The 13653-nt window shown below is 45.9% G+C and overlaps 1 protein-coding gene across 1 annotated transcript; it reads right to left on the minus strand.

Annotated features, from left to right (window-relative positions):
* Positions 1–3934: 3934 nt before the first annotated feature.
* Positions 3935–4513, minus strand: LOC120645500. The gene has a single exon (XM_039922282.1). The coding sequence runs from the start codon at positions 4511–4513 to the stop codon at positions 3935–3937; it is 579 nt and encodes a 192-aa protein (XP_039778216.1).
* Between the last annotated feature and the right edge of the window lie 9140 nt (positions 4514–13653).

The raw sequence follows: 13653 nt of genomic DNA on the forward strand, positions 1-13653 counted from the left end.
ATGATGCTTCTTATCTTTGGTTTGGCCAAGGACCACCCCAACAGCATAATCACTAGCATCACACATTATTTCAAACGGCAACGTCCAATCAAGGGGTTGAATGATTGGAGCTGAAATGAGTGCTTATTTTAAGATATAAAAGGATTTCAAACACTCATAAGTAAACTCAAAAGGCGCATCCTTAGCCAAAAAAGGTTTGTGAGTGATCTAGCAATCTGAGAAAAGTTCTTAATGAACCTTCGGTAGAGCCCCGCATAACCTAGAAAGCTACGGATCCCCCTTTTACGTTTACCGGAGGTGGGAGCCTTTCTATGACTTCAATCTTAGCTCTTTCCACCTCGATTCCCCTCTCGGACACAAGATGCCCGAGCACGATGCCTTCTTGGACCATGAAATGGCACTATTCCCAGTTCAGTACTAGATCCTTCTTTTGGCACCTATGCAAGACCTTGTCTAAATTATCAAGACAATGATAGAAAGTCTTACCATAGACCCATAGACAGAAAAGTCGTCCATGAAAACTTCCATGATTTCTTCAATCATGTCGGAGAAGATAGACATCATGCACCTTTGGAATGATGCAGGAGCATTGCAAAGCCCGAACTACATCCTTTGGAAAGCATACGTTCCATAAGGGCATGTGAACATGGTCTTGCTTTGATCGTTGGGGTGGATGGGGATTTGGTGATAACCCGAATACCCATCAAGGAAACTGAAGAAAGAGTGCATTGCCAACCGCTCTAACATTTCATCAATGAAGGACAACGGGAAGTGATCTTTTTTTGTTGCCGAGTTGAGTTTACGGTAGTCAATATACATCCTCCACCCCTGTGATGGTTCGTTGTGGGATCAGCTCATTTTTGCTATTCTCAACAACCGTCATTCCTCCTTTCTTCGGCACAACCTGAACGGGGCTCACCCACTCACTATGAGGCACGGGATAGATTATCCCAGCGTGGAGAAGCTTCAGGACCTCTTTCTTAACAAGCTCCCTCATCACATTGTTTAGCCTATGCTGAGGCTCCCTAGAAGGTGTGCTGGACGGGTCTATAGGGATGCGATGAGTGCAGAGGATAGGGCTGATTCCCTTAAGGTCCTGGAGTGAATAACCGAAAACAGGCCTATGCTTTTCTAGAACGGCTAGGAGTTTGGCTGTCTCCTCGTCAGAAAGCTTGTCGCTAATGATGAGAGGAGATTCGGTGTCACCATTCAAGAAAGCATATCAAAGGCCAGAAGGAAGGGGTTTTAGCTCGATTGGTGGTTGTGCTGGCCATTCGTGAGTTGGGAGCTCAACAATTTCTTCTGAATCATCTTCTTCTTGGACAAAGAGTTCGGCATCTTTTTCTAAAGATGATTTAGAAGGCTCAAAGGGAGAAATGGCCATCACTTCCTCAACTAGCTCTGACTGGGGGAGAAGTTTTGCTGGGGAATTCTTTGTCCAAGAAATCGGGATCGAGAATATCTCTCTTCCCAGTTTCACATCAAGGGTTCCTAGTATGGGAGCTTCTAGGAATAGTTTTTCGAAGGGATGCACAATTAAGACGTTCAAGTCATAGACATCGAAGACATGAAAATCAAGGGCAACCTCCAAATCATCGTGACATAAAAGTATGTCATGAATTATCCCAACTCATTCTAGGATGGATTTTGGTGTGTTCAGAAGGGTTTTCTTGGTTGGAACCAAAGAGTGCTCCAAATGCATGAATGCATAGGAGGCTGACAAGATATTTGCTCCAACCATGGGATTGTATAGGGCCTTCCCCAAAGTTCCTTGGATAAGCATTGAATGGTTAAAGAGGGGGTGATGATCTGAAATGGTTCAAAAGATAGCTCTCCCTCTTGTACCCATTCGTTGCTCATTACAGTGGTTAGGTTTCTGACCGCCTCTTTAAGGAAAGCCTTATCGAGTGGCTCGGTAGGACCAACTGGAACTAGGGGTTTCTTCTAGTAAAAGTAATTCAACGTATTTCTAAAATCTTTGAATAAATCATCCTCAAATTGAAAAGGGAACTCTTGAGGTTGAATTTCTTCTTCCTCCAGTGTTTCTGGCTCGAGAGATGGCTCGGTGGTTAACTCCGGGTCGGTTCGGAGTAAGGGTGCCAACTCAATCAGTGAGACTTCCTCACAGCTTGAAGGTTCTGCTATTGGGAGGGCATCGGTGAAGGAGGTGTTTTCTAGAATGCGGTCTAGAAGGGCTTCTCCTTCGGAAGTGGTTTTGTGCATGAACGACCCTCCAGCGGTGACATCAAGCTGTAGGGCAGACTCCTTGCTAAGCCCTAACCAGAAGTGTTGAAGCAACACGTGGTTGGGGATAGAAAAGTCCGGGCTAGCATGGGTTTGCTTGGAAAACCTAGCCCAGGCAGCACCTATGGTTTACTTCTCATCCTGACAAAAGTCGAGGATCTCTTTTCACAAGGAAGCAATGCGAGAAATAGGGAAGAAAGCAAGACATAACCTGTCTCTTAGCTTTTCCCAATCTCCGTTTACCTTCCCTACATTATGGGCACACCATTATTTCGCTCTCTCATCAAGGGAGAAAGGAAACAACTTCCACCGAAGTGTTTCTTGTGCCATGACTGCGATTGACAGGCACAAGCACAGCTGCTCATACTTTTGTAGGTGGTGGTAGGGATTTTCGTTATCAAAACCAAGGAAGGATTGTTCCCGAACCATAGCTATGAAGCTAGGGCGGAGTTCAAAGCATGAAGCTGTAATAGGCTTGGAGGATTTTGGTGGCTCTAAGAACTCGCCCTTGTGAGCAGAAAGTTGGTGGATAGAAAGATTTTCAATAGAATAAGGATAAAAGAAAGAGAAAGGTAAAAGAAAGGATACACATGCAAACTAAGTTCAAAGACAACTACAGCAACCGTTTCCCGGCAACGGCGCTAGAAATGCTTGTTGGTATTTCTTAACATTCACAGATAAGATCCGCAAGCGCACGGAGATACCGTTGTAGTACATCACCCATGAGTATTCAATGGTATTGTATTTCCACGAGGAACGAAGGTGTAAAGGTCTTTTCGCTAGCTTACCTAGAGAAAAGAAGATAGGATGGCCCTGGGTAGTGTGGTTGTCTAAGAGAAGAGATACTTAAGAAAGGTAAACCCAGCTCTCACTTGCGTACTTCAGGCACTGGCTTACACCTGGAGATGATGAAAGGTCCTTCCCATCGCGAGTTGAGTTTGTGCAGGCCTGTTTCATCTTGGATTCTCGAAGGACCATATCTCCTATGATAAAAGACCTTGTTTGGATGTTGCGGTCGTGATATCATCGCATGTTCTGGAGATATCGAGTAGATTGCAGTAAAGCATTGCATCTCATCTCGTCGAGTGAGTCCAGCTGTATTTGACGTCTGCCATCTGGTTCTATTGTGTCGTACATTTTTAGTCGAGGTGACTTCCACATGATGTCGGCTGGCAGTATTGCTTTAGAGCCGTATACTAGGAAGAAAGGAGTTTGTCCAGTAGCCTTGCTAGGTTCAGTGCGCAGCCCCCAGATTACCATTGGTAGTTCTGCAAGCCATTTGCCTCCCTTTTTGCTTGTGGAATTGAAGATCCTTTTCTTTAGTCCATCAATTATCAGTCCATTGATGCGTTCTACTTGACCATTGGCTCTTGGATGCGCGACTGATACATATTTGACGTCAATGCAGGAGTTCTCACAATAATCCCAGAATTCTTGCGAAGTGAAATTTGATCCTAGATCTGTGGAGTATTTCACTGATGAACTCTACTGCCCGATCTGACGAAATTTTCGTGATTGGCTTGACTTCAATCCATTTAGTAAACTTGTCAACTGCCACCAATATGTGTGTAAAACCTCCTGGCGCTGTGGGGAGTGGTCCGATCATGTCCAGGCTCCAGCAGGCGAATGGCCAAGATGGAGGTATGGTGATCAAGTTGTGAGCAGGCAAGTGATTCTATTTGGCGAAGTATTAGCATCCTTGACACTGTCTGACGAGTGCTTCTGCATCTGATAATGCTGTTGGCCAGTAAAATCCTGATCTGAAGACTTTGCCAACCAAAGTACGTGAAACTGCGTGGTTTCCACATGTGCCTTCATGAGCTTCTTGTAGAATCTCTTTTCCTTCTTCTGCTGTGACACATTTCATGAGGACACCAGATCCTGTGCCTTTGTAAAGCTTATCGTCGATGAGGACATAGTTCTTGCTACGACGCATGATGAGTATTGCTTCTGCGTTGCCCTTTTGAATTCCTGGAGGAAGCACTTGATTCTTGATGTAGTCGATGAATGTAGCACGCCAGTCGACTTCGATCATCATGACCTCTTGACTAGTTTCTTGAGGAGCTGAGTTGACTTCCATTGGGGTGGAAGTGTTGATTGAAGGGTGATATAGCTCGTGGACGAAGACTCCCGGAGGGACCTCTGCTCTATCGGAACCAAGTTTTGACAGGACATCGACTGCAATGTTGTTGTCACGGATGACGTGACGGATCTCCAGTCCTGAAAACTTGTTTTCGAGCTTCCTGATTTCCGCGACGTAAGGATCCATGGTTTCTTTGTTGATATCCCACTCCCTGTTTACTTGTTGGACCACAAGGAGGGAATCTCCATAGACGAGTAGTCGCTTGATGCCAAGGGATATGGCCAGTCGAAGGCCATGCAAAAGGGCTTCGTATTCTGCTTCATTGTTGGAAACTTCAAAGAGGATTTGGAAAATGTACTTGAGTTGTTCACCTCTTGGGAAGGTGAAGAGTACGCCTGCTCCTCCTCCGCCTAGCTTGAGTGAACCGTCGAAGTACATGCTCCAATGTTCTGGGATAGACGCTGGAGTTGGGACTTGATTCTCTCTCCATTCAGCCAGGAAATCGACTAGTGCTTGAGACTTGATTGCTGTTCTTGGCTTGAAGTGCAGATCGAGTGCTCTAGTTCCATTGCCCACTTGGAGATGCGTCCAGTTGCATCCCTGTTGTGGAGGATATCACCCAGTGGGAAGTCGGTGATTACTGAGATATTGTATTTGTCGAAGTAATGCCGTAGCTTCCTTGAGGTGATGTGTATTGTGTAGAGGAGTTTCTGAATCGGAGGATATCGGACCTTCGATTCAGAGTGTACTTCGCTGATGAAGTAGACAGGTGTTGGTACTTTGTAACGCCATGAATAAATTCGTAAGCGCACAGATACCGCTGTAGCTTTCACCCAAGAGTATTTCAGGGTATCGTATCTACTGGGGAATGTGAGTACGCTATCTACGGGTTCAGGCTCATCTAAGGACACACACGCTGGTGTGGAAAAGATAGAAGAGAGGACTTTCTAGATCTAGAATCTATGCCTAGAAGAAGGGATCACGTCGCCATTATACTTCGAGCTACTGGTTTCGATTGGCTTATACAAGCTGATAGCTCCAGTAATAATGCTCTATCCAATATCCGAATGTGGAGGATTACTAGGGCTCGAACAGGGCTATCACCACTTGCCGGCTACCTCAACAAACCGTAGGACTATCAGACAACTGAGTGGTATAGTCCAGCCTAGACACCACGTCCACGCCTTTCCCTACTAACATTAGCCCTGGCCAAGACTACCCTTTTTTATTCGGGGTCTTAAGCTAAGATCAAATGCTACTCGCTAAGCATACACATCAACTAATATAAGGTAGAGACGATAACTTGCAATCTAAACTCTAATTCTAAAAAAACAAGAAAGTCTCGAACACTTACAACCGATTAAGCATCCGTCGAGGTATAAGCGGAGAAGAGTGCCGATAGACCCGGCACTTCCCCCGACTCCTCCTCACTCTCCTCCTCTTCTTCTACACCTCCTAGACTACCTAAGCATCTAGGATGAAGGCCTCAAGCTCTATGGAAGGAAGGTGAGTTGAGTTGTGTGGTGTGGTGTGTTGTGTGTGTTCCATTTCTCCAACCCCCCCCCCCACCTCTATATTTATAGGAGGGAGCCACAGCCGAGGGGGACTTCATCTGCAGCTAATCCTCTCCAAACCGACCTAAGCATCCAATGGTGAGCCTTCACGTGACCTTCCCTTTTGGTATGTGGGTTATTTCCTAGACCCACTTGTCATTGGCACGGGTATTAGCCTCTGGTATGTCGGTTTCTTGCTCTGGTGGGCCCTCTAATCCATGTTCTGACACGTGTCGCGTCCTGATTCACTGGAACATTGTGTCTTCGATCATACCACACCATTATGCTGCAAAATCAGCTAAAAATCACCTACACACATTCTAGAACATCATCTGTGGAATTCGTTAGTAAATAGGTTCATTTTTTGTAGGACTTGACAGTCAAAATAGGTCGTTAGTGACCATCAACAACAGGGTGCTGGACGCCGTAGGCGTTCCCTTCTTCTTTGCGCTCTACCACAATTGTCATGCTGACGATGTGTGTGGCAACCGCGATATAAAGGAGTAGCTCCTCTCCGGGCATTGGGGCCGTGAGGATAGGAGGCGACTGGAGGTGTTGCTTGAGGTCTTTGAGTGCATCGGCTGCTTCTTGAGACCATCAAAACTTATCTTGCTTCTTGAGAAGTTTGAAAAAGGGAAATCCTCTTTCTCCAAGCCTCGAAAGGAATTTGTTTAGGGCGGCCATTCACCCTGTGAGCTTCTAGACGTCTTTGATGGAGGCTGGAGCTTCCATGTTCATAATTGTGTTTATCTTTTCAGGATTTGCTTCAATCCCTCTGTGACTGACGCTGAAGCCAAGTAGTTTGCCGGATGGCACGCCGAAAACTCACTTGGTTGGGTTCAGCTTCCACCTGAAGCTTCGTAGACTATTGAAAGTTTCTTCTAGATCGGGAATAAAGGAGTTGTATTCCTTTGTCTTCACGACCACATCATCGACGTAAGCTTCTACGTTGTGATGAAGCTGATTGGTGAAACATAGCTGTATAGCACATTGATATGTCGCTCCAGTGTTCTTTAATCCGAAGGACATGATCTTGTATGCGTATGCCCCGAACGGAGTGATGAATGCTGTCTTGATTTGATCTTCTTCTTTGAGGGCTATTTGATGATAGCCCAAGTAGCAATCAAGGAAGGATAGTAAAATGCAGCCGGCCATCGTGTCGATGACTTGGTCGATACGAGGAAGCCCGAAAGGATCTCTCGGATAGTGTTTGTTGAGGTCTGTGTAGTCTACACACATCCTCCACTCGTTGTTGTTTTTCTTGAGAACAAGTACAGGATTTGCCAGCCACTCGGGGTGATAAACTTCTTTGATGAATCCAGCCGCGAGTAGTTTGGCAAGTTCTTTCTTGATGGCTTCTCTCTTCTCTGCTGAGAATCTCCATAGGCGTTGCTTCTTAGGAGTGGCGTTCGGGTTGACATTTAAGGAGTGCACAATCAACTCCTTAGGGACATCGGGCATATCGGCTGGTTTCCAAGCAAATACGTCACGGTTGGCTCTAAGGAAGTTGATGAGCGCGCTTTCCTATTTGTCAGTGAGTCCCGATCCAATCAATGCCATTTTTGATGGGTCACCTTCTTGTAGTTGAATCGTCTTCACTCCCACATTGTCGGGTGGCTTTGGTGTAGAACGATTTGTCTTCTTCGTAGGGATTTCCATCCCTGATGCAGAGTACTGTTGGGCAGTTGCGAGTACTTCTCCTGTGGTGTCTAGTAGTCGATTTGTGGAAGCGTAGGTGATAGCTTTTTTTTCACATTCAAATGACTTCTGGAGATCTCCGCGGAAAGTAAGGACTCCTGTTTTTTCCAGCATTTTAAGCAGTAGGTAGACATAATGAGGGATTGCCATGAACATAGCCATAGCCGGTCGTCCAAGTATGGCGTGGTATCATGACTCGAAGTCTGCTACTTCAAATTTGATGAGCTCTGTTCGGTAATTATCTGGAGTACCAAAAGTAACTGGGAGTACCACCATGCCAATTGGGATGGAAGCGTTTCCGGGTACGATGCCGTACAATGGTACTTTACTAGGTTTCAGTTTGTCCGAAATATCGAGTCCCATCTTTGTAATTGTACTCATGAAGATGAGATTCAAGCCGCTGCCACCATCAATAAGCACTCGAGTAAGTATGGAACCTGCCACCACTGGATCCAGAACGAGTGGGAATTTTCCTGGCTCGGAGAATCTGGTCCACTGATCTTCTCTAGAGAAGGTAATCGGGACCTCGCTGTGCCTAATGGTTTCTGAACGGCTGGTTCCATTTTTAATATTTCCCGCCAGACCAGTTCCTGACTTCTTTTGTTGAAGGAAGAGTCTCCTCCGTAGATCATGTTGACCATTTTGGCAGGTTGTTGAAATCCCATGGTTCCATCTTTATCATTCTCTTTGTCATCTTGCTTGTCCTTTTTCTTCTTGTCTTCTTCCATCTGGCGCTCTTAGATTTATGCACTCGAGGATCGTATGCTTTCCCTTTGGGTGGAGGGGGCAAGGTCTTGCGAGTAGTTTCTAGAAATCATCTTGCTGATTCCCCTTTTTGCATCGTTGACCCCGATCCAATGTTGCTACTGTGTCTTCCGGCTTTTGTTTTTTGTCAAAATTGCGTTGATTCTTGTTGGAACGTGAATCTCCGTTGCGCTTCTGATTGTTGTCATTGCGACAGGGAAAGCGATCGCGCTCCTGCTCTTCTTGATCGGCCCATCCCAACATCATATCTCGAAGTTCCACTACTGAGCGGGGTCGGTTCCTTCCAAAGTCGCGGTATAATTGCTGGGAAGCTAGGCCATTGTGAAAGCAGTTGATAACATCGTCATCTGCGATGTTAGCAATGGTAGCACGCGTGTCGAAGAACCTTTTAATGCAGGCCTCACCGTGCTCCTGCTTGCATGATGAATGGAGCCTTGAAAATTGTCGATGAAGAGCTTCTTCAAATCTTCCCATGAGTGGATAGAGTCATGCCTCAAGCTCTCGAGCCAAGTGAGGGGGGCAGATTCCAAAACCATTGGGAAGTATATGACTTTGGTAGAATTCATATCTCCTACTACTTCAATGGCAGTCGAGTAGATACGTAACCATTGACGAGGATCTTGCTTTCCATCGTATTTCTTTAGATTCTACATGTTGACTGGATTGAAACTGACCGGGTATTCAGTGTAGTTTATGTTGTGACTAAAGGCTGGAAAACGATCGGTTTCGTCCACGGGGCGTCCGTGACGCCTGGCATTGATGATGTCTCGTGCATCGTTGAGGTTGCCACGATTGTGGTCGTGACCTCTTGAAGGGCTGGCATGATGACTTTCATCTTGATATCTAGGCTGGTGTGGACCACGCAGGCGAGCATCTTGGTCTGCTTCCTGGTTGTCTTGCTGTCGTGTTGGAGTACGACTGTTGTGGGAAGTAGATGGAGCTGGGTTCTGCCTACCAATCTGATGCAAGGCATCTCTGGTCAAGTGCTGAATCTGGCGAATTTCAGGAGTATCTGGTAAACCTTGCATTAATATGGCTGCCTCGGCTAAGTTGATTAGCAGGCTACAAAAAGCTGGATTGGTTGCTTCGTCCAAGTCTCGTCGTAGGTTACGTGGACCATGAGGTGCCACGGCATGCTGAGCTTGTGCAGCCGCGTTCTTCCTGCGAGTGGCACGACGGCGGTTCCGTCATCGTCAGCTATCTCTGTCCTGTTGAGATTCATCATGTGGAGCATTGACTAATAGCTCGTCATCTGAAATCTGATCCAGGTTCTCGTTGGCGTATTGATCAGTCAGAGATTCGAGTGCGCTTTCCTCTCCCTGGAGTGAAACATACACTTGTCTATTCGGGGTCGAGTGAGTCGTGCTGTAGTCGACTAGGGCAATGTCGCCGATCTCTTCCTCCCCGATCGGAGAGAGTGGTCTGCCCAATTGGTAAGGCAGGTCCTGAAGACATGCTACTAGACGAGCGTTGTCGAGTGATCCGGTAGATTCCGAGCCCTTCCAGTATATGACTCGGCTTTGCGGTGTTGCCATGATGGTCAGACTTGGAAAGTTGAGTAAGTCCGATTCGAAATCATCACCTGAGTTCGGATAGGAGTCGAACTGAGGGGCAATCCAAGTCATGACGTAGTTCTGAGCAAGATTTTTTCGGTGGAAAATTGCGGAGTACGATGCGACTGAATTTTCCAATCCGAGAGGAAAACGAGTCGAAGTCGTGTCCGAGAGGGACAAACTTTCAATTTCTTCAGCGAGTTGAGGAAGAAGGATCTCGGCGGAAGTGGTTTCGCCGAGTTGCTCCCGTCGAAGTGTCTTCATGCTCGTGGTGTCGATCAAGTGGCTAGAGAAACCTCCTGATCCGTCAGCGGTGCAGACCCATGAGACCCCCTACCTGGCGCACCAGCTATCGGTGTTTTACCGGCAATCTCTCCGAGGTATACCCCGAGGAGATTGATTGTAGGTAGGGACTCGCCGAGATCAGAACGTGATGGTTCCAGGAACACAAAGATTTAGACAGGTTCAGGCCGCCGAAGCATAATACCCTACGTCCTGTGTGGTGGTTTGTATTGCCTTAGGTGTTGTTCGATCTTTTGAGGGGGTCCCTGCCCGCCCTTATATATCTTGGGGGGACAGGGTTACATGGAAGGTCCTAGCCGAGTACCAGTGGAGTCCTACTCCAACGAGATCGAGTAGTTTCCTTGTACATCAGCTAGTCCTACTGTGGGACGAGTAGTTACAAAGAGGTAGGGGGTAATCCATGTCGTCCCCCCTTCTCTAGAATATTCCACGCCTGTGAGCAGTCCCGCTGCTACGGGTCTGACACAAGCAGCTGCTCATGCTCAACAGCTACAACAAGCTAGAGAGGGCCTGCGACTATCCATGGATCAGGAACGTTAGGTCCAGGAAATCGCAGGTCTTCGAGGATAGCTTGAGAAGTTGAAGGCAGAGCACAAGGAAGAAGTCGATCTCCTGCAGAGTAGAGTAGATACTCTAGGGAAAGACAAGTACTCTTGAAGAGAGGAGTAAACATCTGCAGGAGAAAAACAAAAAATTGACAAAAGATTACAAAGGTAACTCCCTTGTATTGTTAGTTCTTGCAGCCACAAAAAGTAGTCGATCTCTCCTTCATCCTTCATGCTGGTACTTATATCACCTTATGTTCACATAGAACTCAAAAAATTGATAATAACAAAAGAGGAACTGGTGACTGATCTGACAAATATTATGTACTGTCACATAGATGTTGTGGAGAAGCTATCCAAGATTAAAGCTGATGCAGATAAGCAACTCATTCAGAGTATGCAACAAATCAAGGACTTGGCGACTGAGAAGGATCTCCAGGCCAAGGAATTAACCGATCTCAAGATGGCAGCGCAGGCGGTAGTCAGCGTGGTCGAAGATGGTGAAGCAGGTGATAGGACTTTGGTGTAGCGTCTTCGTGAGGCTCCCCAAAAAATTGCTGGCTTCCTATCCGAGGCGTCAAAGCAGTATATGGTGCACGTCCTGGGATTGGTCAAGTCATACTGGTCTGGAGCAAACTTAGATCTAATTGGCGATGGGTTAGCTGAGGGATACTCAGATGAAAGGTTCGCTGAGTATGTCGAAGAAGTGAAACGCATTGCCAACAAGATAATTGACGTGCTAGAGCAGCCCTTAGATGGAGAGGCGTGAACTTATTTACGTCGTGAAACATGTTGTAAAATGATGGGTCGTCACTTGTGAACATATTTATTTGTCCATGCTGCAGGTACTTTGTACTTGTTTAAAACAGGCATAACTTGTATCTATTAGTACTTTAGTAGCAAAGTACTTGACTTATTTGTGTAGTATGTGCCCCTGCAATGCGAGGCCATAGGTAGTCAATGGCATGAAAACGACGATTGGTGTGGGACTACAAAACTTTTGTGTCTCAGACCATTACCGGCTTAACGGGTGCCACAAGTAGTCGAGGGATGTAGGACTGTTAGGTTTTGATGTCCGAAACCTTAAAAGGTTTAGCGAATACCATATCCAGTCGAAAAATTGTGAGACTACCAGGTTTTGATGCCCTAAACCTCGAAAGGTTTAGCGAATACCAAATCCGGGCGAAAAATTGTGAGACTGCCAGGTTTTAATGCCCTAAACCTCGAAAGGTTTAGTGAATACCAAATCCAGTCGAAAAATTATGAGACTGCCAGGTTTTAATGCCCTAAACCTCGAAAGGTTTAGCAAATACCAAATCCAATCGGAAAATTATGAGACTGCCAGGGTTTAATGCCCTAAAACCTCGAAGGGTTTAGCGAATACCAAATCCAGTCGAAAAATTATGAGACTGTTAGGTTTTAATACCCTAAACCTCGAAAGGTTTAGCGAATACCAAATCCAGTCCAAAAATTATGAGACTGCCAGGTTTTAATGCCCTAAACCTCGAATGGTTTAGCAAATACCAAATCCAGTCCATAGCTTAAAGGTATAGCCCGAAGAGTTTTGTAATGATCGGGGTTTGAACATGATAAGGTTTGAACCACCTGATTTTTCATCTAAGATGGGGGGAAAATCGAGGTTTGAACCTGAATCGGTTTGAACCACCCGAGTTTCCTCTAGGGTTGAGAAAAATTGGGGATTGAACCTGATTCGGTTTGAACCACCTGATTATCTTCTAAGACGGGAGAAACAATCGGGGTTTGAACCTGAATCGGTTTGAACCACCTGAGTTTCCTCTAGGATAGAGAAAAAATGGTGTTTGAACCTAATTCGGTTTGAACCACCTGATTATTTTCTTAGATGAGAGAAAAAAAGTACTCAATCAAACTTAGGAAATAGATCTTTTATTTAATACGTAATGATGCTTGACTCGATATAGGTGTTTCATGAGCCAACCAATATTATGGCTGTTGCGAAAACGGCCCTTATAAATGGTACAAAATTTGTAATAATATAAAATTTATTAGTGTTGCAAAGACTATGATAGCTTTAGTGGAGATATCATCCTCATTGTGCACTTGCACCCTCGTCGGCGGGAAGAAGGGGTGCTCCTAGGGCTTTGCGTAGAGTGATGCACTGGAAAGTCGAGTGCTTGGATTTGGGGTGTAGGAGACACTGATCATGTAGTTTGCCGTAGAGATGGTCTTGAGCTGATGGAGCATTGTTCTTTGGTTGTCTTTTCGGAGATGGAGGTGTAGGGTTGACGTATCGGCGGTTGTGCGAGTTCCACTCGTGATCCTCGGGTAGTCGATAGTTGGAGATGATCACTATGCGGGCCTCACATCTACTTCTTCACGTTCCTTCCTTCTGGCGATGATCACTGTGCGGGCATCGCGTCCGATGTTGATGACGTTACGGAGATCACTGTTTGAGTAGTCGAAGGAGTTGCCGACTTGCTGGCGATGTTCTACTGCAAGGCGGCGTCTTACGTTTCTCTTCTGATTGCGAATTTTCTTCAGTTCATTCTTATCATCCTCCAAGTGTGCGGTTACAGTAACACCTTGGGGGCGGAGGAGGTATTTCATAGTTGAATGCTTCTGTTGAGGTTGGTGCTGCTTCGGCGTCGAAGAAATATTCATCGTAGTCGCTGGAGTTGTAGTCAACAAGATCAACTCTTCCCATTGGGTCATCGTCGTGTTCTTCGATCTCTGAGATTATTGCAATGAAAATCTCATGATCAGGGTTATGGATCTTCTGGTTGTCTTCTTCTTGGAGTGGAATGCCTTCTTTGAAGGGAAGTGCGTCATCTTAGAAGCTGGAGCATGCTAGCCTTGGATGATTCCATTGTTTGTTGTCTTTCTGATTTGCCTTGGGGTCATTTCTTTATAGGGACAAAGATAGTAGAGTC

This window comes from Panicum virgatum, chromosome 8K, assembly GCF_016808335.1.
Source record: "Panicum virgatum strain AP13 chromosome 8K, P.virgatum_v5, whole genome shotgun sequence".
NCBI lineage: Eukaryota > Viridiplantae > Streptophyta > Magnoliopsida > Poales > Poaceae > Panicum > Panicum virgatum.

Coding starts and splice junctions, on each gene's coding strand:
- LOC120645500 (XM_039922282.1), bottom strand. CDS start 4,513: ATGGATCCTTACGTCGCGGAAATCAGGAAGCTCGAAAACAAGTTTTCA.